Source organism: Myiozetetes cayanensis, unplaced genomic scaffold (assembly GCF_022539395.1).
Source record: "Myiozetetes cayanensis isolate MyiCay16 unplaced genomic scaffold, myiCay2020 scf3, whole genome shotgun sequence".
Taxonomy (NCBI): Eukaryota; Metazoa; Chordata; class Aves; order Passeriformes; family Tyrannidae; genus Myiozetetes; species Myiozetetes cayanensis.
The window spans coordinates 48,049,317-48,076,740 of NW_026087521.1; the positions used below are offsets into that span (position 1 = coordinate 48,049,317).

General features: G+C 46.8%; 2 protein-coding genes across 2 annotated transcripts; both read left to right on the forward strand.

Annotated features, from left to right (window-relative positions):
• Window positions 1-400: 400 nt before the first annotated feature.
• ARHGDIB (Rho GDP dissociation inhibitor beta) lies at window positions 401-8,887 on the forward strand. The gene is made up of 6 exons (XM_050324508.1): window positions 401-618; window positions 3,793-3,981; window positions 4,564-4,647; window positions 5,518-5,594; window positions 7,084-7,147; window positions 8,094-8,887. Exons 2-6 carry the CDS (start codon window positions 3,804-3,806, stop codon window positions 8,291-8,293), a joined length of 603 nt encoding a protein of 200 aa, XP_050180465.1. The 5' UTR covers window positions 401-618; window positions 3,793-3,803; the 3' UTR covers window positions 8,294-8,887.
• A 433-nt stretch (window positions 8,888-9,320) lies between these two features.
• ERP27 (endoplasmic reticulum protein 27) lies at window positions 9,321-27,352 on the forward strand. The gene is made up of 7 exons (XM_050324833.1): window positions 9,321-9,336; window positions 9,881-9,981; window positions 12,677-12,814; window positions 16,219-16,332; window positions 19,385-19,510; window positions 25,999-26,196; window positions 26,849-27,352. The coding sequence occupies exons 1-7, from the start codon at window positions 9,321-9,323 to the stop codon at window positions 26,888-26,890; spliced, it is 735 nt and encodes a 244-aa protein (XP_050180790.1). The 3' UTR covers window positions 26,891-27,352.
• The last annotated feature ends 72 nt before the right edge of the window (window positions 27,353-27,424 follow it).

Here is a 27,424-nt window from a genome sequence, read left to right on the forward strand (position 1 = left end):
GAGAATGGCTGGGAGTTGGGAACAATAAGCTGATTAAGTGCAGCAGGTAGCAGGAAAAATGAGGTTCATAATGACCTCCATTTGCACTACCCCTTATCTTCCCACGTATGCAGGAATACATAACCTGATTCTCCGCATATTTCATTCGGTATAAATCAGGGCCAGCTTTTGAAATCGACCTTAATTACACCAGGAAAATAAATAAAACAAAAGCCTGCGGCGAAAAACAAAGACATCCCCCCTCTCGCTCCCAGGCACAGAAGCCCTCACCGAGAGCCCTGAGCCGTGCACGGGGAGCACTCCCGCGTCCCTGGCCGGGCTCAGCTCCGCAGACAAAGCCCTGTGCACCTCTGCGCAAAAAGAGCGCAGCGCGGCGCCGAGCAGGCGGGAGCGCAGACAAAGCGGGGCAGGCGCCGCAGCATGCGGGGCCGCGCAGGGCTTCCTCTGCGAGTGGGCTGCTGCTGCTGCCGCGCTCCCTTTTTTTTTTTTTTTCTTCTGCGTGTGAGTGTTATTTTTTTTTTCCTCTCTTCACCAACTTCCTTCCTGCTCCAACTGCCAAGGCTCGGGGCTGAGCGCTGACAGCAGAGGAGGACCCCGGCCGCAGGCGCCGCTCAGCCGGTGAGTACGCGGGGCGGGCAGGGGGGAGCCGCGCAGGGACAGCGCAGCGGGCGCACCCCCGGCTCGCTCCCCGCTGGCGCCGCGCAACTTTGCACCTTTGTTCCCGGTGGCTGGCTCCGATGCCCTATCCTGCCCGGGGAGACTGGCAGGGCCCTGCCAGGACCCGAGGGGGAAGCCTGTCCACCCGAGGCTGTGCGCGGCGTTGTGGTGGAGGGGCAGGGGCAGGGGAAGCGGTCCCGGCGCCCCCGCGGTGGCGGCGGGTGTATCACTGCGGGGTGGTACCCGCGGTCCCCGGGCAATGCGCACTCTTTACGTCCCCGCACCCCAGAGGGGGTGGGATGGGGAGGCCAGGGCTGGGGGCGCTGCTGAGTCCGGTGTGTTTCTCCCCCATCGCGGAAAATTACTTCCTCCCCGCTAAGCCCGCTTCCTGGAGATAAGCTCTCAGTCAGGGGATGGTGTTGGAGGAGTGATGCGCAGAGGGAAGGCAAGTGAAATGCTGCTCCTGTGACACCCCTTTTTGTGCCCCATGGTGGCATGGGGGGCGAGGAGGTGCCCACCATCCACCCTGTCATTGCCCCCTTCTGCTGCAGGTGCGAGGGCAGCCACCCACCCACGGCACAAGCAGAACTCAGCTGTGAGACGCTTGCACCCCTCGTCATGTCATGATTCCTTCACCTCCTGCAGCCTACTCTCTCTGGCAAGCATCCCTAACCCTTACCCTCTCCCTGCTGTTTCATGGGTCCTGCCAGGCCTCAGAATTGCAGGTGACGCAGGACCATGGGTTGGGGCTGCAGGAACGCAAGAAAAATGTGGCAGGGCAAGACACAAATCACAAAGATTTCCCCTTGCATAGAGCAATATAGGGTTAATTTTCTTGTTTTTAATGAGGCTCCTGACCTGAATGGGGGGCTCTATCTTAGTCCTTGGCCTGGGCAGTGGCACAGAAGCTCAGGGACTGCGGCAGCAACATGCTTTCTCTTGGGAGGCACTGGTGCCTGAGGCCAGGCACGTGTCTCAGCTTGCAGAGGGGACCAGCTCCAGAGCTGGAGCAAGTAGATGCAGGAGCAGTTGAGATGGGAGCTTTCCTCTTGGCCATCCTCTGTCTGGAAATTTGGCAGGAAGGCAGGGTCAGGTCCATGGCTTGGGGAGAAATGCCAGAACAGGGTCTGATCAGAGCCATTCTGAGATGCCTGTGAGCCAGGGGTTCTTCATCCCAAACAGCCTGGCTGGTCCTATTCCCTGCAGGATCTTACTGTTGGCATGGCAGGTTGTCTGTCCATCTTTCTGGGAGTTTTCAGAGCCTAAAAGCATTCCCTCTCAAGTGAGCCACCCCCAGAGGGTGACAGGGAGAGTATGGCATATATGATGCAAAGGGAGGGTCTGAGGGATGAGGAGCAATCAGCTGGTCCAGTCCTGACTCTCTACCTTTTCTCTGCATATAGCCAGAGATCTCTCTTTCCGTTTCCTAGGTCTGTCCCTCTCCTGTGGTAAACCACAAGAGGTGGATGGGGTAGGATGAGGGCAGGCAGGCACCTCTGCTCTGTGCTTGTAGTAGTGGCAGATGCATCCTGATATCATGAGAGAGCTTGGGAGAGTCGAAATTACTGAGACCTGCAGCTGGAGCCCAAGTGGAAGGTGACACCTGGCAGTGGCTGTCATGGCTCGTCACATCCTCTTCCTGTGCTGAGTATGGAATGGCACTGAGGGCACTGTGAGGCTTTCTCTGTCCCTTTGTAACACACCAATATATCACTCCTTGATTATTTTTTCCCCCACTGCAATTGCTCTGGGAGGTGTGCATGTTACTCATTATTGCCTGATACCACCTGCTGATTCACCCTGGACAGTTGTTTGGGTTTTTTTTAATATTTCCTTTCAGTTTTAACGAAGGAGAAAACAATCCCATTAGCTCCCGATTTAACTTTTGGGAGCAGGGCAAATGTTAAGACTGCAGCTGCAGAGAAGGATAAAGGTTTTTTTTTTTTTTTAAATTGCAAATAAGCAGGCAAAAGGGGAATTTTTGGTAGGGACAGCCTCAAAGGAAAAGTTAATATAAGTGGATGTGAACTGAATGATCTGTGTAGCTTGACTAAATCCTCTTGCTGCAAAAGAACAAGGAATGGCTTGGCCATTTGTGACAGCTACCACTGTAGTGGGGCACTGCTTTGTTTTTCAGCCTTTGTCTGAAGAGTGGGAAGGTGGCTAGGACCATGTGGCTGGCTCCATGAGGCAGGCAGCTGACTAAGGGGAACCTGCCATTTCACTGCTTACCTCTCCTGCCTGTCTCCTGTTCTCCCATCCCATGCCTTGGCTGCCCATTGGTTGATCTTTCCCTGCTGTGGCTCCTATTTGGGATGCTACCCAAGCAGTTTTGCTGCCCTTCTGTGTTCAGTGGTGCATGTCCCAACCATGCTGGTTGCGTGGTTGCAGGCTCCAGCTCTCCTGCCTCTCCTTCCCAAGAAGCCCTACTGAAACAGCACAGGTAGGCATGGCTGCTCTGTGGTCACCATCAGGCTTTCTTCCTCAGTGGGAAGGAGTCCCGATCAGTGCCTGAAGGGAGCTGTTCCTGGGAGCACAGGGAATGCCAGCAGATAGACTAGTGGGTCCGCTTCCTTGAGAGCTTCAGCTACAGGGAGTACCTTTTTTATTTGATCTTTCTGTGAAATGTGGTTTTTAATCTATTATGAAGGAGTGAATGAAACATCTGTCCCTGACTTTATTTGTATATATCTGTGCTCCAGTGTGTGGCAGTGACTCTTTGTGCGAGATAGCTGGGGAGCACTGAAGCCTTGTACAGTGGCTTGTAATTGCGGGGTTGCTGGCCACAACCGTGCTGCAGAGTGGCTGTAAATCACTCTGGTTTCAGCCTCTGCTCCTGCACCTCCTCCCTGGGAGGGAAGAATGGTGTAAGTCTGCGTGTGCGCATGGTGCCTGCAGGGAGAGAGGAGCGGGGGTAGAGGGGGGTTGTGTTCCAGCCAGAATATCAGCACAGCAGTGTCAGGATTGCAGCTGATCACCGTCGCCATTTGCCTGTAACAACCCTGCTGCCTTTGGCACTGGGTGTGTGCCTGCCTGTCCCGGGGACTGAGCCACACTGTGCCCAGAGTGACTGCCCCCGGGGACACTACCCCCTCCAGAGCAATCTCATTGACTGCCCCCTCCTCTGTTACCCAGACCAAGTGACCATGACTGAGAAGACCCAAGAACCTCACGTGGAAGAAGATGATGATGAGCTGGATGGGAAACTCAATTACAAACCTCCTCCCCAGAAAACCCTGCAGGAGCTGCAAGAGTTGGACAAGGATGATGAAAGCCTTGCTAAGTACAAGAAGTCCCTGCTGGGAGATGGACCTGTGGTAGTAGGTAGGCTGGGGCACACTGATAGGGAGGGACTGGGGAGATGTATCACAACAGTGTGCTGTGGGGATGAGGCAAGGTTGCCTCAAAGAAGAGAGATCTTGTTTGAGCAGGGACATGCACTGCTTCTGCTGAAGGACTGGGGATGTACAGGTGGAGAGATGCATGTAAAGGAAGCAGGGAAGATGCTCTTGAGCATTAGGAGTAGACTTACTGGGGAGTGCTGGCATTAGAAATTGACTTGTGGTGGGAGGTGTGTCAGTCTTGGAGGACTCCTGTGGGGTTAGGAACATGAGGGAACCAGCCTATGCTGAAAGGGAGTCTTGTTGCTCAGAATGATCTTAAAAAGGAAGTCTTCCGTAGTGGAAAGACCTCCTCTAAGTATTGGGATGGAGGCCAGAGGGATCCATGTTGAAGGACTGGGGTAAACGTGAGGTGCTGTTGTGCTAAGAGAAGCCTGGCGTTACTGGGTGTTTCATGAAATGCAGTTTCTGTGTGGGAAGGCATCCCTGTTTCTTCAGAGTCGTTCCCCTCTGATTGCATTTAATTTTGCAAGCTGACAGCTTCCCCTGACTTTCCTACCTGCAGACCCAACAGCTCCCAATGTGGTGGTCACTCGACTCACTCTGGTATGTGACTCTGCTCCAGGACCGATCACTATGGACCTTACAGGTAGGCACAGGATCTGTCCTTGGTCACAAAGGAGAACAAGCAAAGGCCCTGGCATGCTTTAAGTTAAAAGGAAGTTTGTCCTTGGGATGCTACAGTGGGCTTTAGAGGGCATCTTAGCCTTATTTCTTACTTTAAGGTATCCACATATGAATAAAAAAGAAGGAGATGTAACATAGGAAAATATCAAGGGTCTTTTTCTTCATCTAGACTGCTCTAGGTGCTCCTGGGTTTCTTCTGCCATCTCTGCTTACTTCCTTTGAATGAGACCTCACAAGCACAAGGGATGTGCATTCATTTGGTAACAGGCTGTTTTGAAACTTCACAATCGAGCAATACTGCAGTTCCGGCTCCTCAGGACATGGGGAGAGAACCAGGCTTCACCTTATATGGGCTTTTCTGAAGAGAGAGGAAGCTGGGCCCAGAGAGGCAGAGAGGCTTCCTGTTCAACCAAAACCACGCAGATCCCTGCAGAGCCCAGGCAGCCTTCCAAGCTGGGCAGGAGCTGTGAAACATGCTCCACTCACCCAAGCCAGGGCTGGGCATGGATGGAAGCATGCACACGCTCCTGCAGATGCCCAACAACAAGTCTATGCGTAAACATCTTTACGTATATGTGCCCAGACCTGTGTTAGTTTAGGCATTATCTTCATAGATGTGGGCACAGACACCTAGGTACAGCCAGGCATTTCTGTGTATTTGGTCTCATGGTGCAATTGCTTATACAGACCTCCGTGTACTCCTTTTGCAGGTGTTGCCATCCTTCAAACAGATGCTCACCTCCAACACCAATCCCAGCCCCATCCTCCCCCCCATGCATGGTCTCTCCTCTCTGTGACAACTCTAGCTAATGGCTTGATCCTCTCCTTACAGGTGACCTTGAAGCACTCAAGAAAGAGACCTTTGTATTAAAGGAAGGAGTGGAATACAGAGTTAAAATCCACTTCAGAGTGAGTTGTTTTCCTTCCTGTTGCTTCTCATCAGTTGCTGAAGCCAGTCAGCAGCAGTCTATCAGATAACTAGTGCCAGGCAGCGTGCCTGCCAAGTAGCTGGGCCCTTGTAAAGCTCTCCTAGCTTCAGATGTTGTTCTACCCATCAAGGGAACAGCTGTTTCCAGGGAATTACTTCTGTTTGCTTGCCCCTTGGAGAAAATTGATTTCTGTCCACTCACACTGGTGAACAATAGGTGGTTTGAAAGCCAGATGGGTAGTTTTGGCTGAGTTTGGTTTGGCTTTTTAGCCACCAGAAAACCTTTACTTCACACAAAGTGGAAGTGGACAGGGAGGAGAAGACAAGAGATAATGGCTTTCCATGAACTGCTTGTTCAGTCAGTATTACTGGGCTTCATGTACACATTAAAAGGATTTTTAATATTGTAACGTCTGGCTGAAGATAGCTGAGTTCTTCTGAGTCATGCTATACCCAAACGGGTTCATTTCTTCCTCTTTCCCATTAACCAGTGTGTCAGCCATTTCTTGTGTTTGCAGCTAAAAACAAAACTTGGCCACGCTGCAGCGTGGCATCCAGCACTGAGCTGATCATCTCCACAGATGTTTGCTTCAGACAAAGCTAGGCTTGGCAGAGAAGACAAAAATGGAAGGAAGGTAGTTCTCCTGAGGCAGACAAGGGAAGGTGTTAATATTTTGGGTTCTGTAGGGCAGACTTCCCTTCTTCTCTGAGGCTTGCTTTCTCAAGAGAACAAGAGACACCTCCACCTCTCTTTTTGCTATGAAATGTTTCCATCTGTATCTGAGCCCTGTTGACAGGAGATATCTGGAGCCAGACAGGTTATTCTAACTCCCTCTGTCCCATGGCTGGTAAGAGCTGGCAGCATCATGTGAATTCACCCCTGTGATATAAAAGGATCTGTCCATCTTGTTTTCAGATTAAGTAGTGTACACTGCAAGAAGGCAGTGTATGCTGGAAGGGAACAGCAAGGAATACATCCAAGCTATTGATGAGAGATTTGAGGAATAATTATGAACAAAACTCTGTCCCTCTGTCTCTTGAAGAGAAACTTGCCAGCTCCCCATGGACCTTAGAGGACAGCTGGCAGTGCTCAGCTAATCTTGCCCACCCATTTGTATTGGAGGGATGACTAGTTACCCACATATGGTTTTCAATATGAAAATTGTTAACTGGGAACTTCCTGCTTCATTTTTCTTTGTCCTCATCAGCCTGTCTTGAGAACATGACTGATGTGCTCCAGTCAGCTTCAAAGTCAGGCAAAGGATGGAGAAGTGCAGGAGATGTACAGAGGATGCTGTTGGTCTCCAGGTGCCCATGGAAAAGTTGTATTAGTGCTCTCTACAATGTGTCCTGTTCTGAGCCTCCCTGCTATAGGGAGTCAAGATGGGTATGTCTCTAATGAGAGAGAAAATCAGCAGATACAGAACCAAAACCCTTCTCCTGACGCTTACTTCTGGTCATTTCTTGCAGGTAAACAGGGACATTGTGTCAGGACTGAAATATGTGCAGCACACCTACCGGACAGGGGTGAAGGGTGAGTAAGAGTCCTCCATGCCCTGCACACCAGTGCTCCTACCTCTGTGTTCCCTCTGCTCAAAGAAGTATTCCTGCAGCTCTTGGCTGGGACAGAGGCTCCCTTGGTCTCAAGTCACTTCCCTGCACTGCCATGCAGGGTGTGACTTCTCAGCAGGGTGCATAAGCCTCTGTTAGCCAGGGCAATTGTTTCTTGTCCCTTGTGAACTCAGTATGAGCCAGCTCTGCTATCTGTATGCTACACTATCTGCAGCAGCAAAGTCTGCACAGACTCTGCTTAGACAGTGCTTGTCACAGATTTCTTCTCCATACGAGCTCTTCACCTCCCCTTCACTTCCCCTCCTCCCCCTATAGAGTGTCTCAGCCTGTGTGAAGCTTCCCATCCCCTGAAAGCTCTTCAGAAGCACTTGGTAAAATTCAGACCTGCTCTACAAAGCTTCCTGCTGTGTGCAGGGTCCTGTATTTGCTGATGAATTCTCCTCCTCGTGTAGTGCTGGTCTGCTTGGACAAGGCAGAGGAAAGCCCCATTTTGCACACACACATCCCACAGGCATTTTTGCATGTAACCACTTCTAAGGCTTCAGCATCCTGTTCAGCACAATAAATAAGTGGTGTCTTCTCACCAGGAAAGAGAAGTAATGGGGAATCAAGGTAGACCTTGAGCCATATGCTGTGTGTACTCACTCCCTTCTAGCAGCATATAGATGTGACAGGGTATAGACTGAGTATCCTGTTCACCTGCCCATCCACCCATCTTAGCCTTTCAGCTGTCCTCATGCTTCACTAACTCACTGTTTCCACCAGTTCTGCTCCCCTTTGCTGACATGGACTGTCCCTTTCTCTCTCATTTCCTCTCTGTCCGTGATCTGCACTTACGCTCATGGCTTCTTCTCTCTTTACCATTCTCCATCTGAGGGACTCATCCCCTGTGGATTGTTTTCTCCTAGTGGACAAAGCCACGTTCATGGTTGGCAGCTATGGGCCACGGCCAGAGGAGTATGAGTTCCTGACACCTATTGAAGAGGCTCCTAAGGGTATGCTGGCTCGAGGCACCTATCACAACAAATCCTTCTTCACGGATGATGACAAGCATGACCATCTCACCTGGGAGTGGAACCTGTCCATCAAGAAGGAATGGACGGAATAAGTTCACCCAGTTTGCCTTCCCCCTTCCCGTCCCCTTGCCTCCTGCACCAGTCTCCAGGTGGGCCATGCCCACCACGCTGCTCCTTCCTGCCACCACGGCTGGCCACAGCCCTGGCAGCCCTTCCCATGAATGCTGGGGCTCTGTGCCAGCCTTGGTCGATGCACAGCCCTGCAGGCGGCCTTTGCTGCTTCTTCTGATACACTGAAAACAACCCAACCGCACTCACCACCACCCCATCATGACACATAATGGGTTAAATTGGGAAGAATCTCCCTTCCTCTCTCCCAATACTTCCTCCTGTTGCCACCATCCCTCCTGTACCAACTCCGGTCCCGGAAGTGCCTTTTCTAGGAAACAAGATCACCTGGCAGGGCAGACTGGTCCCTGGAAAATCCCTATCTTGAGTTACACTTGCCATTGTGCTCTGACTCATTGTAAATGGTTACTTACCTCCCGTGATGGTCTCCTGGTCTGTATCTGGTGCCCTACCCTGTTAAAATCCATCCTTGTGCAGGCAAAACCAGTCAGGGGGAATGCAGCTAGTTGCTGTAATAAGACTTCGGTGTCCCAAGAATAAAACCAGTTTCTTTCTTCCTTTTTGCGTGAGTGTAACTTCTTTTCTAGAGCATGTTTTTCACTGATATGTATATGAAGAATGCATTATAGGAAGGCTTAAGAGCATATTTCAGCAGGGAAATAGCCCTCCTCCTTCAAAACATCAGCCTTACTCTCTAAGCAAATTATTTCAGAACTCTTTCCTTCAGGGATTTCATGAATCCTTTGAAGCCCAAAGTCTGGTCTGTGATTAGGAGGGTTAGACAGCCCCCACCTCTCATCCCAGATGGAAACTTGTATGAGCCAGGGAGCTATAAAATAGCCTCATATTTAACACCTACCGTAGCAGCTGTTCCCCAGAGCTAACACGAGAGCTGCATGTCCCTGTGGCTGGCCTGCTGGGACAGAGCACTTGGAGAGGGATGTTCTTACCCAGCTGGGGTGCCTGGTCACAAAGGTGTGGGCAGCCGAGATGTCCAGTGCTGTGGGTGAGGACGCACCAGCAGCAGTGCCAGGGAAGCTCTCCAAGGCTGGTGCCCACACAGCAGGGAGGGGCTTTCTCCAGCCAGGTGGTTATCCCAGGAGCTGAAGGTTTTGCCCTGGGCCAGCTGCTCCTTTCCCACTAACCCCAGGAGTGGCTGTGGGCCCCTGTAGCAGCTGACGTGTCTCTTGCTGAGGGGAGGACTGGAGCAGGGTGGCATAGCGAGGAGAAGGCAAGCTGGTACCATGGGCATGTCCGTCTTCCCGTGTCTCTTTGTTATCCTACTTACTACATGCTCCCCATCTGGATGTGCTGGAGATGTTGACTCTGCATCCCACAGTAAGTGAGCTTTCTTCCAGGCTCAGGGAAACACTGGGTCTGCTGCAAGGAGTCCTCCTTATCCAAGGTATGCTGCACAAACATTGTGTTGAGCTTGCAGGAGAGGTGTTTGGTTGAGCTTGTAAGATTGGGATGCTTGTGTGTATGTTGGGGGAGCCTCTTTGAGCTGCTCTTTGTGTACCCTCTGCCCAATCCTGATCTTTCCTCTCCAGGCACATCCAGCACCACAAAGAAACCTATCCTGTTAAACAACATCGCAGATGCTGAAGCCTTTGTCAGTGGTGCAGAGGTGGCGGTCATCGGATTCTTCCAGGTGTGTTCACAGCACCTCCCCTCTGCCAGTTGTGATCCCTGCCCCACACTGATGACAGTCTGGGGCTGGATGTGGTGTAAACACCTGTCAAAGGCAGTTACTGTCCCGAAAGGTGCTGAAGCTGTGACAGGCATGTGGAGGGATTAGGTGAAAGGCATTCTCTCTCACGAAGAGAATACAGGGAACTTGGTCTCTGTGTGGAAAGGGAGATGGAGCAAGGGAGGAAGGTGAGGAAGGTGAAGGAGGTTGCAGGAGATCTTGGAGCAGGAGAAAGGGAAATACTGCAGGGGGAAGCAAAGCAGGAATGTGGGTAGTATAGAAACAGTGTTGGTGAGAGATGAGTAGGAACGTCAGTTTTTTGCTGTAGTCAGCAAAGATAGAGTAAGGCACTGCCTGTGTGATGGGGCTGAGGAAGCTGTCTTGGAGCAGTGCTGGTGTGGGTCCTCTGAAGTCCAAGATGGCTTGGGCTCAGGCAACAGCCTCCTCCTAGGGAGGGTGAAGGCATGGTCTTTGTCTCACTGCTTTGTTCCCCAGCGTTGATATCCTTGAGATCTCTGTCTCTTTTTATCTAAATTCAATTGAATTCAAAGGTGAGTCATGGGTACAAGCCCCTTGCCCCCAAAATAGCATGCATATTTTTCCTCAGGAAATAAAAATATTTATTGAGTTAGAGCACTCCAAAACAGAGGCCTCTTTGACAGGATCCTTATTACTTTTAAGGTCCTCAAACTGCACCTTTTTCTGCCTTTTCTTTGAGCTCTGCTCTTCTGCTGCCCACACACTGCCTCATGTCAGAGAAGACTTTCAAAAGGAAGGCTTTCAAAAAAACCTACTTCTGCAAGCACCCTCCTATTTCTGCCCCATGCCAGAGGACAGCTCTGCTCTGGAGGGCAGCTAGGGAGGGCATCGTGCCCTCAGAATAGGGCACTGGCATCTCACACCCGAGTACAGAGTGAGGACGGGTGGTGCTGCCTGTGCACTGTAAGCAGCAACAAGTGTGTGAGTGCTGGAGGCTTATGCCCCAGGGGTCTTATAAGCACTGATCACAGAGCACCAGCTGCCTCGAGTTCAGTGCCTGCAGGCATTTGGAGCTCCTTGGGGGTTGCTCTTGCAGCGCTAAAGCTGTGCAAACCAGCGAGGCAATCTGCACACGCAGAATGAAAGTGCTGAGACGCCTACTTCCCCCAGGGTAGCTTGTGGCAGGACTGTACCCAGAGCCTCCTCCTGCGCTACAGCAGGGACATGGCTTCTTTTGTCTTGTGCTACAGTGACCTCCCTCCTGCTGCAGGGTTTTATTCTTCAGAGCCAGACAGGAGGCTGCTGCCGTGCGGGCCCAGCTGCCAGGAGCATGAGGCTGCAGCCGCCAGCGACGTGTCGGGCATTCAATGCCTGAAGCCCGACAGAGCTGCATTTGAACAGCAGATAAAGACGTATGTGTACCGTGAGGGCCTGGCCCTCTGCCTGAGGGTATATTCATCCAAATAATGTCCATGTTCTCTGTTCACCATAAATTATTTCTCTGCTGCAGCCTTTCAATTCACTGCAGTACGCGGCTCGGCAAGCTTCCCGTATAATGAGCATGGCCTCCCCGACTGGGAACAGCATGCCATGGTGGAAAAACAGCACGCTGCTCCAAAAACCCTGCGTGTCTGCGAGAAAGGGCCATGCTTGGCCTCATTAAACCCCAGCTTTCCCAGGAATGCTCCAAAACTCTGTGAGATTATTCCCACCCTCGGCTTTAGTGCTCTTACCAAAGCAGTGTTGATGTGCTGGCATTTCCAAAACAGGTCGCAAGAGATGATTTTCTTTGGAATGAACAAAGAATTTTGTTTTCCATTCTCTCTGGGCTCACAAACAGCTGAGCTGACAGTTCAAACTAAAAAGAAAAACAAACCAATTTCCAAGCAGAGACCATGTCTTGAGAATTTATGTCCAATAATAAAAATACATGACTGAAAATTTGGGAATAGGAATAGCAAGGGAGGCTTTAATATAGGCTAGGGCTGTAGTTAATGCTCTCACTGCAAGAAAAAGAATGGACCTCAAATTGCTGAGAAATTGCACATTTCTATCCTTTGATATATCTGAATTAGCTACTTTTGAAAGGATATATTTCAGATATCTTTTTAAAAGGAGACAGGATACTGATAATGTAAGGCATTCAAAAAATTGTAAACCCCTGACTCTAGAATCAAGGTTAGCTTAAAAACTATGGGGGTTATATATTTATGCACACACAGACAGACACACACATATATATAATTAAATGTGCTACATCCAGATTCTGGGTTTGTCCTCTTCCCTTTGAGAGCCCAAGGGCTCTTCACCACCCCGGTGTGTTCACCGCGAGCGTGGGTAGCGAGGTTTGGGAGGAACGCAGGGCAGGGTGCACACCCCGCCGGCCGTAGCTTGGGGCGGGAGGGGCGCTGGGCACCGCCGCCTGCTGACGGCCCCGGCCGAGCGCGGCCGTGGTGCCCGCGGCGGGGCGAGGGCTGTGCGTGGGTCCGCGGGCCGGCCGTGGTGCCCGCGGCGGGGCGAGGGCTGTGCGTGGGTCTGCGGGCCGGCCGTGGTGCCCGCGGTGGGCAGCAGGGGTCGCCCCCGCGCCGCTCGGGCGGGCGGCGCTGCCGGGGGGTCCCCGCGGGGGCTCCGCTCGTCACCGCCCGCCCCTTCACTGCCCTCCCTTCTGCCTCCGCAGGAACCGGAGAGCGCCGAAGCGTCGCAGTTTCGCCTGGCGGCCGGACGGATTCCGGAGGTGCCCTTCGGCCTCAGCACCAGCCCCGCCGTCCTGTCCCACTACGGCGTCTCGGCGAACACCGTCACGCTGTTCCGCAGGGTGCGTGGGCACCGCGGCGTGGCGTGGGGCGGGGGGCACACACAACCACGAGCAGCTCCCGGGGAACGCGCTGCCAGGCAAAATGCTGTATCTCCAGCGTGAGCATCCTGGGTCCCCCTCACGTTGGCGTTGCGTGAGAGGGGCTCCAGGACAAGCACTTTCAACTTGCCCGCAGTCACGGTACAGAACGGAGATCTCTGGAAAGTAGTGGTAAAAAACTTCGAAGCTTCTCACCTGTCCTTAGAGCAAGCCAGAAAAAAAGGGTTGCCATTGGCAGTCAGGCTGCCTGCCCACCTCAAAGCACATCGGTATAGCTTCCTGCCCCAAAGAGGGCTTTTGCTTTTTGTTTGCAGAGTGCCCGTCAGTGAGACATGGAACATTATCATATCTGATGAGATTTGGCTTTTAAAGTGTTTGCCCTATGGATCTGGTTCAGCACCCAGTGCTCTGCAAAGAGCAGTGTCTGTGTTTCTGCATGGCCTGCCTGGAGCTTGGCATTAACTTGGATGGGGTTTCCATAATTTTGGAAAATGTTCTGAGACACATGAAAAGTCCATGTTACAGTGGATCAACATAGCAGGCTTGATAGCAAATCATGCCAAATGTCACTTCAGGAAGGCAAAGCTGTCTCCCAGCATACAAAACTTTTCCATCGTGACTGAAAACAGATAGAGCTGGGTCTCTGCAGTTACAGATTCTCTGCTACCAAAAGAAATCCCAAATGCTCTTTTCTGTCTCCTACACTGTGGTTTGCAGACTTATTCCCTAAATAAGCTTTGGACCCATTAGAAACGTCACTTTGGAGTTCCTTAGGTATGGAGACTGTGCAAGATCAAATTTTTGTTGACTCCACTGTATGCGTGGGTGCCTCACTGTAGCTATGTTTGCTAAAATTTTAAGGATACAATACTGGAAATGGCCACTTACTTGATTCAAGAATACCAAGAACAGCTAAGAGCAAACATTCTACTGGTTATATCAATTTCCTTATGTTGCCCCTTTTCACACAAGCATGGCACTTGAGGAGAGGTAGGTGTATCTGAAGAGGAAAGGGGCCCCAGGTAGCACAAAAAGTCCTAAGAGCCAGTGAAATGTTGTGTCACCAGAGCTCTAAGTGCATGGGGTGGGGAGAAATGGGGAAACACTACATGTTCTAGGGAAACTAAATGTGTCAGCTTGGCCATGTTCTAGATCCAGGCTGTACAAAGATTGGACAGTTTGTTCTCTGTTCTTTCGCATCATTTCCTGCACTGTGTTTACCACTGACATTATCCAAATAATTCAAGAAGAATGATCTAAGAGTGAGCAATAGGTGGGCAGCTCCTTTTATTTAACCATTTATTTGCTATGTGTGGATGTTGCAATTTCAAAGCAACACCCTTTTCAGTTTTGTTTTTTAGTCATGGTGGTTTTCTTCCAAAAGTACTGAAAACATCCTTTGTTTTTGTGCTGTGGCAGATAGTGAGGATGACTGCATTGGGAGAGTGTTTGATAAAAGAAAGTGTTTGGATTCTTGGAATTTGGATTATATTGAATATTCTTTCTTTGGAATCTAGCCTTTGTGACTGAACTCTTGTTTAATAGGGAAAAAAACCAGCTAGGAAAATAATATACTAGTCAGGTTTAAGTGTGGTTGACAATTCACTTGTCTCATTGTCAGTTTTTCTTAAATTATCAAACATTATTTTTCATTTCATCCTGTGTTGGATAATGTGTAGGAGTTAGCGGTCAGAGATAAAAAGGAATTTTAAAAGAACAGATACAGGAACTTGTAATCAAATACTCACTTGAAGAATACAAAGATGGGTGACCAGGACAGAAGTGAATCAGAGGCGTAAATTAATTTTTTCTTTACCTTTGCAGAGTATGAAACACTTATAATGCTTAGAAGTTTAAACCATAATTACAGGAGTAGGAGGGACTGCTGTCAACTGGTGAGACTTCTCTGCATATAGTGTAAGGAAACTGATTTATTCTAGTGAGGAATCTGGCCTGATGGACCTAAAAAGAACATAATTAACAGATGCTAACAACCTAATTATATGGAGTGATAAAGACATTTTGACTACAGCTTCAACTATTAGATGCAGGCTATTTTCCATCCTTATTTAATTAAGAACATAAATGTTGAGTGCAGATTCAAGATGTTTTTATCCCAAAATGGAAATCAAGTGTTTTCAGAAGGCCATGAAAGTCAAGAAAAGACTTTCTGTAGAGTCCAGGGTGCTTTAGATTGGTCCCCAAGACCTGTCTGATTTCACCTGCCCAGGTGTTCCTCTGTCCTGATGTTACTTACTTGAGCAGAACTACAGTTTCATTTTACGCAGGAGGAAAATCTGTTGGAGCAATCAGGCCATACAGTCTGAAAAGCACTAGCTTGGGTTGTCAGACAGGGTGGGTGATTGGTATAAAAGACCTTGCCACTGACCACAGAACAGCAAGAATTACTTTAGATGTCTGCACCTCACAAGAAAAACTAACACAAGCACTTTCAGAGGTTGCACAGATGCGGGAAGTAAAATCTGGAGTGTGCATGTGGGCCACTCCTTAGCCCCAAGAACCTCATTCAACATGTGTATCAATGGCCATCAAATCCCAAACTTTGATCCTATTTCATGCCAGGGCCCAGTGGCTTAGTTCAGTCACATCCTGTGCTGGTACTGCACAGGAACTCTGCCCCTAAACTCAGTTGGTTTAGCTATCATTCAATGGTTGCCTGCTTGTTTTCTGTTTACCAGGTCATTAAAACCTCAATAAAATCACATAATTTTGGGGAAAAGGAGTGTGGGGAGGTATGTGGCAGGATGGATTTTCCTCTAAAGCTAAAATGTACTGGGCTTGATTTTTTTTTTTTTTCCTGCTATACTGGAAGAAAAATCCTCTTTTTATTGGAGAGATTTCTTACTTGCACAATGTTTCCAGGAATTCCATGCAGGTCCATGCCAATGTTTATTACTTGTAGAAGAAACAGAATAAGCAGATGAAGACTTTTTAAAAGGGATGTAAAGCCAAAATTGATGTGAGGAGTTACGATATTTAATGACCCTTTTCTACAGTGCCTAGAATACTTTGTCAGCTAATTCTCCCTGTCTCCAGTGCAGCAGAAGCTGATACTGTAGGGATGGCTGGAGTCCTAAGTGATTTCTATGCCATGAGTTTGCCTTGTACTTGGGACACTGAAAAAAGGTAGAGGATCTTAAAGTGCAGGCTGGCCTCTGTAGGTTCTAGACCTCCAGAAGTGGTGGTGGGGAGAGCTGGGAATTATGTCGTGATGGAGAGAGGATGGCAATGTCCCAGAGGTTGTGTGCGTCTGTGTGTAGTGGTGTGAGTGCCATCAGTGCCTCTGGAGGGGGTGCTGAGATGAGAGGACAGCTGTGACTGTAGGTGTCTTTGCATGTCTTCAGGTAGACAATGACCGGAGGGATCTGGATATGAACAACAGAGAAGTCGATACTGAGAAGATGACTCGTTTCGTTCGGATGAATGAGCTCCGCCTGGTGACAGAGTACAATCCTGTGGTAATTACCAGCTCCCTGCAGCGTTCACCCTTGCACTTGACCTTCTTGTGTGTGTCCCTGGGCCCAAGAGTTTGCATACCCACGTGTGTGTGAGGGTGGATGGGGTTGAGGGAGCCATGCAGCTCTTTACTGCTACACCATATCTGCCTGGAAGCAGATGCTTTGCTGGGGTGTGTGAGTGGGGTGGGAGAGGAAGGGAGTCATGGCGGTTCCTTTAGCTTTCCAGTAAATTTGGGATGTTGATGGGTAGACCGCTCCATTTCTTACCACTCCTGCAGACAGTGCTGCTTCGTCACATGGACATTTACCATGTTGTGCCATGCCTGCAGACCCAGCTGAACCAGAATCTCCTCTCTTTGGCTTAGAAGCCTTGAGAAACATGGAAACTCAAATGACACACTCTCAGAAGGAAGGCTTTTCTTCATCACTCACTGGACAGGGTTTGATGTAATCCTAGGTATTTGACTGCATATTCAAAAGTGGGTTGGGATCTTCCCAAGCAAAATTTTTCCCATCCCCTCCATTCTTTACTCCAGAATTCATCTGTTCAACAACAACAACAACACTCCCTGCCTCCCCCTCCCCCCACCCACACACAGAGTCAGGCTTAGGATGCTTCCATGTTGGCCATCTTCACTGGCTCACCTATCTGACTGGCACTGGCAGGGTCACAGTGCTCTTCCCTGCTGTAGAGGGTGACCAAGGATTTAGGCTCCTCTGAAATCTCAGCAGTTCACTGGGCTAACTGCTGTGGAGTCAGTAGGTCTTAGAAGCCCCAGTGGCTGCAAGGCTGAGAATTTATCATTGCTGATGGCGTATTTTGTGGCCTTCTGGATAGCTATAATAGTGCTGACCAGGTCCATTTTAATCAAAGGAGAATGGCCCAACCTGTTTCAGAGCTATACCTTTCAAGTTGATCCCAAGGATCATCTAAGAGAACTGACAAAATCCCCATTTCAGTCACAGCCTGCAAGTAGGAGAGCTTTTTTCTTGGAAAATATAAAATTTTTGTTTCCACAATGAAATACTGTTGAGGTTTGTCTTTTTTCTTTAATAAAAGCCCCAAAACAAAACAAAAAACCAACAACAACAAAGAAAGAAAACAAAAAACCCCAAATGAAACAAAAAACCAAACAAAACCAAAAAACCCCAAACAAAACAACCTCCAAAGAAGTGGATTTGTTTTCTCATCTTCATAAGGGATGTGAAAAATGCATTTTAAAATAACAAAATATTTCTGGGAACTGCTATATCCTGCCTCACTCTCCTCACTTTGAGAGCAACTCAGGTCACGTCAGCGGGGATGTTCTTGCTAGCTCTATAATTGCCCAGGCCTTCTTAACTTTTGGAACCTCCATTGCATCCTTTTGCAATTCATTAGATCATAGCTCTTTCTTCATGTGTTTCTGCTGATGCTTTGGGTTTCTCACTGCATGGTGTCCTGTTTGGTACCCAGGCTGTGTCCCTCACCGAGAAGTCCTGAGCTGTTCAGCTGGTCCCCTCCACCCTGACTGTCAGTACACAAGTTGTTAGGTTTTTTTTCTGGGCACTCTGGAGTGCTATCAAGGTGCTGCAATTAACAGTGCCTCCTGCAGTCTCTGGCCCAAAGCCCTCCTAGCTCCCCTAAGGTAGCTTGTTTTTTTGTAAATATTTATTCCCAGTGCATATGCTGTTTGCATCCAAGAATGCTGCCGGTCAGCAGAGGACGGGGTCACATGGATTGTGCTGAGTGCTGCCAGGAGTTTCTCTCCCCATCCTGGGGCCTTTAGTGTTTCTCCTCCATACTTGAGGCATTTTTAGGCAATGCTTACCCTGTGGGCTTACCAGGAGAGTCAGATGTGACCTGACCATGTTGATGAGTTCTGCTGATTGCTCGCACGGAGTTGTGTGGACAAGCACACCTTTGTGTGGAGCTGCTGGAGGAACTGCTGCTGAGCCCTATCCACTCTCAGCCCAGTCTTGTAACGGCCCTTGGTGCTGGCTGACTTCACCCTCACCTTCCGCCTCGTCCTCTCCCATGAGGTTCTCTAATGTTCTCCAGCCTTAGTTTTTTACTCTCCCCTGCCTCAGCTGCGCACCACCAGAGAAGTGAAGGGATACAAAATGTCTGATAAACATTAGGCTAACAGCAGAATCTCATCTGCCAAAAATTAGATGCTCTGTAGTGCACTGCCTTCGCCAGCATGCACTCCCTGACCCCTTCCTTGTTACTCCTGGAGCCGGTGGAAACTTTCTGCTCCTGCTGGCTGGGAGCTGTACAGTCTGTGCCTCTGTGGTTTTGGTGGCACGGGGGAGGCAGCAGGTCTGGCCTGGTTAGTGTTTAACTTGAGGGAGAGGCTGCAGGGCTGCAGGAAGCAGACAGAAGTGAGATGACGAGTGAGTGAGTTCATCGAGATGGTGTGGTGGCTTCTTGGGCAGTGCCAGCCCTGTCTCCTCACAGAGGGCCAGTGTGTATTGCCCGCTTGGCCCTTGTCCAGAAAAAGAGACAGCAGGCTCCAGGTCTTCTCTCACTGAGGCACTGCCAAGGCAATTTTAACCCTCAGCACTCCGGAGTGCCCACGCCCTGGGGTTGCTGAAACTCTGGACTGATTCTCATGCTATGCACAGCCTAACACTAAAGAAAGGAAGTAAGGGGAGACACCAACCTTGACACAACAAATCCTTCCCACTTTCTTGCTCCCATTTCAGCTGGATGCTGGACCTCAGTGATTTAGAGCACCCTTATATCCACTGTTTGCTGGTCTTTGCTCTCCACATCCTTGCTCTAGTCTTCAGCTTGCTTTATATAGGCAGTCCCCCTGCCTAATCACTATCTTAAGGACAGTGGTGAACCCTTGTCATCTTCAGATACTCATTTTAGGAATAAGCAGAGTCAGGGGGTTGAGTGCTTCAACAAAGAACCCAGATTGGAACCCTCCTGCTCGTGATGCTGATTTGCAAAGAAATCTCAACCAAGTCAGGAGGACTGATGTCCCTCTGACACTGCATCCACTACAAGTTGAATGTTCTCAATCTCCTTGTCTGTGTGTGTTTTTCTCTCTGTGATGGGCAGACATCAGTAGGTGTGATGCAGAGTTCACTCCAGTTCAACCTCCTCCTGATCACAGACAAGATGTCCCCAAAGCACCCTGAGCGAATGCGCAAGTTTCGGGCCTCAGCAGAGCTCTTCAAGGGAAAGGTGAGTCTAAACAGAGAGAAAGAGGAGCCGTTAGGGAGAAAAAATTACAGTAATTTCTGCCATGAATGGGGAGGGCATAATCTCCTCTGTGCATTATGAGAGCAAAGGTCAAGTAGCAGAAAAAGAAGATTAGATGGGTAATTAGGTGGAGGGATTGTTTCTGTTCACCTTTTGCCAGTTTACCTACTTGTGGGGAAAATATCCTCTCTATCCTGCTCCTCTGCTCTCTTGGTGGAACACTGTGTATTTCATTGCTTCTGGTCCGGTTTTGTTCCCTTGTACTGGAAGATGACAAACAGCTGCTCTACTTCAGTCTGGCGACGGTTGCATTCCACTGATGTGAGAGATTAATTTGTATATACAGCGTGCAAGATGCCAAGAAGCCTTATATAAGTGACCAGATAGCAAATAATGTCAGTGCTTCTTAACCCTTAGACTTCTGGTTGGATCCTGGGGAAATGGCTATTTTAAAGGAGTTGGAAGTGGGTTTCTTGGATTTTCCACACTGAGGTGATGAGATAGATGGGGTGTTTGAGAGAAATTTTGCTTAGTTCCCATCCCTTGTGTACAGAGCTCCCCAAATAGTAAATCAACCCATGGCTGATTCTCTGCCAGGCAGCTGGATTACAGGGGAATTTGTGGCTGGGGAACAGAGGAGTGAATTGGCAAGAAAAGGAGAACTCAGAGCAACAGGAAGGCATTTGGGGCAGATGGGAGTGGGCAGAAGATCCCAGCAGTGGGGACAACTGAACTGAGAGGCAGGAAGAGATCTTCCTCTGAGAAGCGTGGAGCTGGAAAGAGTTGGAGTTTGATAACTAGAACATCTGTATGCCTCTGTTTTTGGCACTAAAGGGACAGATTTGAAATCAAGTGTATCCAAACTTCAAATTCTGGGGCCCTCTCAGGACCGTGCACTCCCAAAAGTCTTGAGACATGTTTATGCCCATTTATGCCACTTTGGACCTTGCCATCTTCCCTACCCATTGGCAAGAGACTAGGCAGAAAGTATGCTTCAAAGTCAAAAGGTCCTTCGGAAGTGTTTTGCTTTGATGAGTATGTAGTGATAAAACCCCCTCATTTATCTGAAAAATTCTATTCATCTCATGTGAGATGTGTGTTATATTAACACTATTATCACTGTCCTTCATGAGCAGCACAGTCTGATACTGGTCTCCCCCAAGCACCTAGGTCTTCTAAGAAATTGCTGTTTAGCACTGCTCTCCTTTGCTGATGCAGCTGCATCTAGTTTTCATGTGATACGCCTAGATCTGAGAAAATGGGAATAATTTTCCTAGAAATACTTCACAAAACATTGGATAAAATGTTGTCCTGAAGTCCAGATAGTTTATGAATTTTCAGCAAGCCAAATCTAACTTTTTATTTTGTTTGTGCGGGCAGGTTTCCCACCAAATCAGTCTAGAAGTTCACCAGAGTAAAATATAAAGAATAAATATGTGGGAATTTGACTAATTATTTCCGCTTTACTGCAGTGTTACTGCAGGACACAGATGAAGAGATTTAGAGTCTAATAAGTTGTTTTTCCTGAAGGAATGGCACTCTGAGGAGTAAACTGCCCTCTTAGAAAACAAGAGAGAGCTAGGATCTCTTTGTTTGGCTTTTAGATCTGGACAGCAAGGAGTAAGCAGGGTCATATGCCCGTTTAGGTTTGTCTCCATTGTTCTGTCATGTATTTCAAACATGAGTTAGTTTGGGTATCAGAAGCAGCCACTGCATAATACCATGGTAATCTCTGCTAGCTAATTTTCCTAAATGGAGTTATCTATTGTCAGGACTACCAAGTTAACTGAGGTTTACTTCAAAACAAGCAAAGAATTGAATATATTTTGCCTCTTTGTGGCTTGTAGATTGTCTGAGCATTAATGCAAGATTCTTGACTTGAATTTTATTAGGGATTACCGATGAATACTTCATATCCTGTGGGACAGTGGTGGAAGGCTTGCTTGTGCTGCAGGGTTAGTGCTGTCAGTAGTTTGAGCAAGGAATCATTGCTGTGCAGTGCAGAGGTGTTCGGGCTCCCTGTGAGTACGTGCCACTGCATCCAGCAGCGCTTTACAGCCAGGGTGCCAGAACAGAGTGGGGATGTTTGGTGTGCTTTGCAATTTCTCTACAGGCCAGTGCAAAACACAAACAGAGCCTCGAGAGGATTCCCAAGCAGGAGAAGGGGTACCTATCCTGTCACACATCCCTGTTGCACTCTGATGGAAGAATAGTCATTGCCGTTGTTATCACCAGTGGAAGGGAAAAGAGAAACTTGTTGCTCAGATTGATGGAGAGATGAAGAGGAACTCCTGCTGCTACTGAGTGGCTGACCCCAAATAATGAAGAAAATCATGGAATCCTGGAATCATTTTGTTTGGAAAAGACTCTGAAGATCAAGTCCAACCAATAATGGATCACGAAGAAGTGATTCACCTGCCAGTTCCTGGATTATGCTCCTTTCATCTCTGCTTTATGATCTTCTCATTCTTACCTGAGAGGAGGCTGAGATTTTTCAGCTAGAGGAGGCATGAGGCTGTATGGTGAGGACTGTTATTTGGAAACAGCCCGAACTGCATGCTGAGCAGCAGTGAGTGCCTGAAGGCAGTCTAGATTCCTTTAGATTTTATTGTGAAACCTGGGTGCTATAAAATGCTGGAGAGGAAAAAGCAAATGGTAGATGATGCTAAGCCAGCATAAGCTGACAACAATAAGAAGAAATAGCAGACATTGAGAAACCATTGTGGGTGGATAACAGGCAACAGAGTTCAGAGCACTGCAGCTGCAGGAGTGAATCCACCAGCCCTCTTAGATGGATCAAATATGTGCTTATTTAAGAAAGTACTGCCAATAGTCCAGGTTTTTTACTGGAAAGGAAATGTCAGGGTTTGCATTGCTTGGCCAAACTAGCATAATAATTTTCAGTTTTCTTTCCACAGGATCAGAGTATAACATGATAATTACAGCTGGTGTATCTCATGGGTGTTGGCAGAAGTCTCAATAAGATGATGTTGGGAATAACAAAAGCAGCTTTTGCTGCAACTGATGCAATTGGTTTCCAATGTGAAAATGTTTTTGGGTAGAGATGTTTGCAAACTCCCTTTTAATTTATGTGTAGGTCCATTTAGAAATGGGTTCTGAGAAACTCCTGAGTGTCCTTCAGGACTTCTTCCATGGACATGAAAGGATGATGCCCTTTCTCTTACAGTCATCTTCCAGCAGTGATTCATACACTTTTTATTTTTCTTATCAGACATTGCTGGCTCCAGAACTGCCTCTTTAACCATAAACAGAGGAGCCTGTAAATATGGATTTTCTATGTCACTTAATAGATATCTGCAGTAAAGTTGTTTTTACAGCTTGCTTTTTTTTTTTTTTTTTAATTCAGGACCGAGGTTCTACTTTTGCTTTGATATACTTTGTAAGCTATGTAAGACATTACTCAAACTTTAGAATTTGATCTTTTTGCTTATACAGTCTCCTCAAAGAATGAAGACTGCAGTTCTCTGAAGTTCAAAGTCAAACACTGGATATGAGGCTTGATCATCCTTCCTGTTTGTCTTTGTTAGAGGCAAAACTAAGCAATGTTAGATTGGTTATTACCATTGCAGTGCTATTTTCAATTAACTTTAATTCCTTGGGCAATAACATCATTCCGTATCTTAGTATTTACTAGGAACTCGATGTTCTAAAAGCACTGGGCTAGGAATCAAATTGTCAAGACACCAAAACAGCATCAGCGTACAAATTTTCTGAAAGAGAGCTTATTGCAGGTGACAGTGCACAGATAATATCGTGTGTGGAGTAGATAGTTCGTGTCAGGAGTTTGTCATGCATGCAGGATATCCTTCACTGCCTGTAGCAGAAGACCTCTGAAGTAAGACAAGAAGATTGCTACAAAATGAAACAATATCATGGAAATCATTTCAGAGTCAAAAAAACTCAACCAGCTTTTATACAGGAGAGTATGAAATGGAAAATGAACTTTCTGTTTGGGATGGAACTATCTCGTTTCTAGTAACGATAAGAGAGTTGCCATTATAAATGGTATTTGTTTTGGTGAATTATAGCTTTGGTGAGTCATCTGAGCAAAGGTTTTAGGCTCTTTTCAGAACTGATTGAGAAGGACAACCATATCTTCCCTTCTAAAATAGGTGGAATAAAGTGCCTGTCACTGTTTATCGTAGAGGTCACCTAGATGACCGGCTGAGAGAAAACTAGGATCTGGATGGCAGAGGTTGGACAATATGAATCTTGTCTCATGGTCATTATAATTTTCCATGATCAGTGCATTTATTCTTTATGAATAGAAATGGATGGGAATCTTAGAACAAAATAAATTCCTCAGTTTGTGTGTTTCCATTTGCTTCTGTAAAAAAAGAAGGTATTTGAAATTCTAAACACCAACCTTTTAATTCTTTAATTCTTACTCTATTCTTTGTATTCATGGTTAAAATGTGTACAGCTTTTTAGTTTTTGGGGTCTTTAACAAGGACTGGAAGCTTGATAAAGTGAAGAATATAGTGAATACCGTTTATTTATATTACTATTTTAAAATGCTATTCATCTGTTTTATAGGTGAAGGAGGTTTTGTATAGAAAGTGACACCATTTATGAACCTAAGTATTCTAAATGCCTTTTTTAATAACCTCTTGTTTAACATGTGATTGAAAAAATATGGTTGACTGATGAATCTTTCATGGAGAAACCCAAAAGTTTGTGAATGAAATGCTGAAAATGTGGTACCATTCCCTGTAACAACCCCCTTAAAATGGTTCCTCTCCAGCAATGGCTTCTGTTTACTTTGTTTTAAGTATTGCTGTTCCATCTGAAAGCCACTTGGTTCAAGTCCTTAGACCTGTGAACCTCAAATTTGTGACCATTCTTTAGCTTGGTGTTTTATCCTGCAAAAAAGATGAATAAAGCACTCTGGGAGAAGTTCCCAACAACCTGTCTGATCACTAGCTTGTTTCCCTTGGGGCACAGTTGGCTTTTGGAAGAGAAATTGCAAGTGGTACATATCACATATCCAGTGCAAGTATTGTTCCTGTTTCTGTATCTCTCTCTATAACTGCAGTTAAACCTTACAGTAGCCTAACTATCCTTCCTTTCCATAGGCTGTTGCCTAGGGAAGTTTCCAGATTTTTTTTTTTTTTAATAGAACATAAATTTAATAAAATAAAGAATTGGAGAGTTACCATGTTTATTTTTAGAGAAGAAAACAAGTTTTGAACTAACTTGAGTGTTCTTCATTGAATTGATAGAAAAACATGAGTCACAGCCTGGGAACGAGGCACATCATCTTCACATTACATTACTTTTTTTTATTAAACTCTCCTTCTTTCTTCTGTCAGTCAAGTCATAGCCTTTTCCGTAAGTACATTGAATATGCTAACCTAATAGACTGAATAGGATGAAAAGGAGATAAAATGACACATACTAGCTGGGTGTTTATTTAATTGACTTGGATCTCAACTGCTGAGGGATTCTATTTAATCAGGTCACTGATTAAATTGTTTCTTGATGTATTTATTTTCTTTCATAAAATTTATACATAATGTTTGTATCTAGTATTGACAGATAATTTAACAAAGATTTTTGAAATAGCTGTATTTTTTATTGGTAATATTTCAGATTCCAGAATTTTAAGTTTGTACCAATTTCTACTACACCTCTACTATCTAGGTTGAAACTTAGCTTTTAAACTGAAATCATGGAGTTGGTCACCAATTACAGCAAATTTGTACTATTGAATCATCCCAGAATAATCTTAATCCTTGGCTTGATCTTGTTCTCCAAGACTGTCTGGGAGCAGAGAAAACTGTGGGTCATTCTCATCCTGGCTTATTCATTGTTGGGCTTCTCTCCCCAGGTCTAAACAACCCTTCACTGAGTTGGGCTGTATGGACATTGGTGTCTTGTCAGCAACTTCTGTTTCCCAAATGATTGCATCTTCATTTATGTTCACTGCAGCTCACTTAAATATGTTTTTTGTGTTTGGTACTTTCATCTTCTTATCCTTGCTGTCCTGTACTTCACTCCCACATTTTTTGCAATGGAGTTTCATTCTTCACACACTAAAACATTTTCTGCTGCTCTTGGTCTTGCATGTATTTGAGCATCCTATCCAAATAACATGCAAGTAGAAGAATCAACTTCTTTGGCATGTGCTGCTAAGATAAGACATCTTGTTTCCTCATCTGTTAAGAGAATAGAAGTGGAAAGTGCCTTCCTGTCATACTCTAGATATATTTTTGAAGAAGGTGAAAGGAGACATTTTGGTTGGTAGTGTAAGTCTGGACTTGATAAAAAAATTCTCTGCATGAAGCTGCTAGATTGTGGCAGAGGAAAGTATTGTTCTAACAGAGACAGTTTTCTCCAACTCTCTGTAAAAAAAATCACTGTTAATCTTCATATGATCACTGTTTGGGGATCTGTTCTCTCTCTCACCTTCTGTTTTTCTCACATTTCCTTTCCTGTTTCCATCACAGATTCTCTTTATCCTGTTAGACATCAATTTGAACAGCAATGAACAAGTAGTGTCATACTTCCAGCTGAAGAAGTCCCAGCTGCCAGCTCTGGCTATATTCCACACACCAGATGATGAGCATGATGTGATGACTGTAGATGAAATCTCGGTTGAGCGTGTGCAGGACTTCTGTAATCGTTTCATACAAAGAATGAAGAAGGTGGGTCCTGTATGGGAAACTGAGATCTTGTAGGATGATGCTGTTGTTCACAAGGCTCTGGAAGAAGATGACTTCAGTTCCTTGAACTCCTTCCCATCCCTACCACCTTCACTTTCATATAAATTTTCACCTGAATATGAGTAAAGCATTAGATCCAGGGCAGAACAGAGATGGATATCTTTGTAGAGTCTCTTTCTTCATCTACAACAAGAAGACTTCACTGACCTCTGAAGGTCTCTGTGAAGCATCTATCATATAGGAACAGCAGCTGGGGAGACAAAGCGAAGGGTGCTTTTGGATGCTGAGAATGGGATGGTGGATGGCAGCATATGAGAGCAGGTGAGAGAAACAATGGCATGGATAGGAATGAAATCTATCAGGAAGGCTACAGAACAGAGTATACAGATGGAGGCTTAGGACTCTAGTAGAGGTCTCTGCTGGGAGAGGGACAATTTAATCTCCATGTTCATTCAGTGTTAAGAGTTTTCTCTGTTAAAATTAGCACAGACGTTTTGTGTTGTGAAGTGGAAATGAGATAGGCAGGGCAGTGGCATAGACAGCAGAGGGAGGCATTTGAGTTATTTTCCTTTTATCACTGTGCTGAGAAACTGAGTAATGTCAAAACTGATTTCTTGCCTCTAATGTGTTTTAGAAAGAAGACGAATCTGAGAAGCCCCTCAATGAGGAACTCTGATTCTTTCTCAGCCAACAGGATGACTGTGCCCAGAGTAATCTGTGGTGTATGAAGAGTTCACTTCACGCTACAGCTCGACAATTCCTGAGCCAAGTTGGTCGTGTATTCCCATTACCATTCTATGTATATATATGTTGTCTGTCCTCTCCAGAAATCTCTTATCTCTTCTCATTCATTGGCTCCAGTTCACTTCTTTTCAGTACTCCAGTACCTCTAGTATTGCCCTGCAATGTGTGCTTCCTTGCCACTCTGTTGGAACAAAGAGTGGCCTAGCAAAATGGCAGTATCAGAGGTAAAGCTAGTAGTTCCCAAGGATCTGTTTCCCTCATTCTCTTGGCTTTTGATGATATGCTGGGATCCACTGTCAGCCTTTCCAGACACTACAAACAGATTGGTTGCTTGATGTCATATGAACTTTTCCATTTATTTTACTAAATAAAGCAGAAAGTGAATTAGCCTGAATTTTTACTCAAATATGTTATTTCTCACTCATCTTTCATTTGAGGATGAAGTCTCTGTATTTCTGAGTAAGCT

Coding starts and splice junctions, on each gene's coding strand:
- ARHGDIB (XM_050324508.1), top strand. CDS start 3,804: ATGACTGAGAAGACCCAAGAACCTCACGTGGAAGAAGATGATGATGAG. Junction 3,982..4,563: donor AGATGGACCTGTGGTAGTAG/GTAGGCTGGGGC, acceptor TCCTACCTGCAG/ACCCAACAGCTCCCAATGTG. Junction 5,595..7,083: donor GAGTTAAAATCCACTTCAGA/GTGAGTTGTTTT, acceptor CATTTCTTGCAG/GTAAACAGGGACATTGTGTC.
- ERP27 (XM_050324833.1), top strand. Junction 12,815..16,218: donor CCGTCACGCTGTTCCGCAGG/GTGCGTGGGCAC, acceptor GCATGTCTTCAG/GTAGACAATGACCGGAGGGA. Junction 19,511..25,998: donor CAGAGCTCTTCAAGGGAAAG/GTGAGTCTAAAC, acceptor TTTCCATCACAG/ATTCTCTTTATCCTGTTAGA.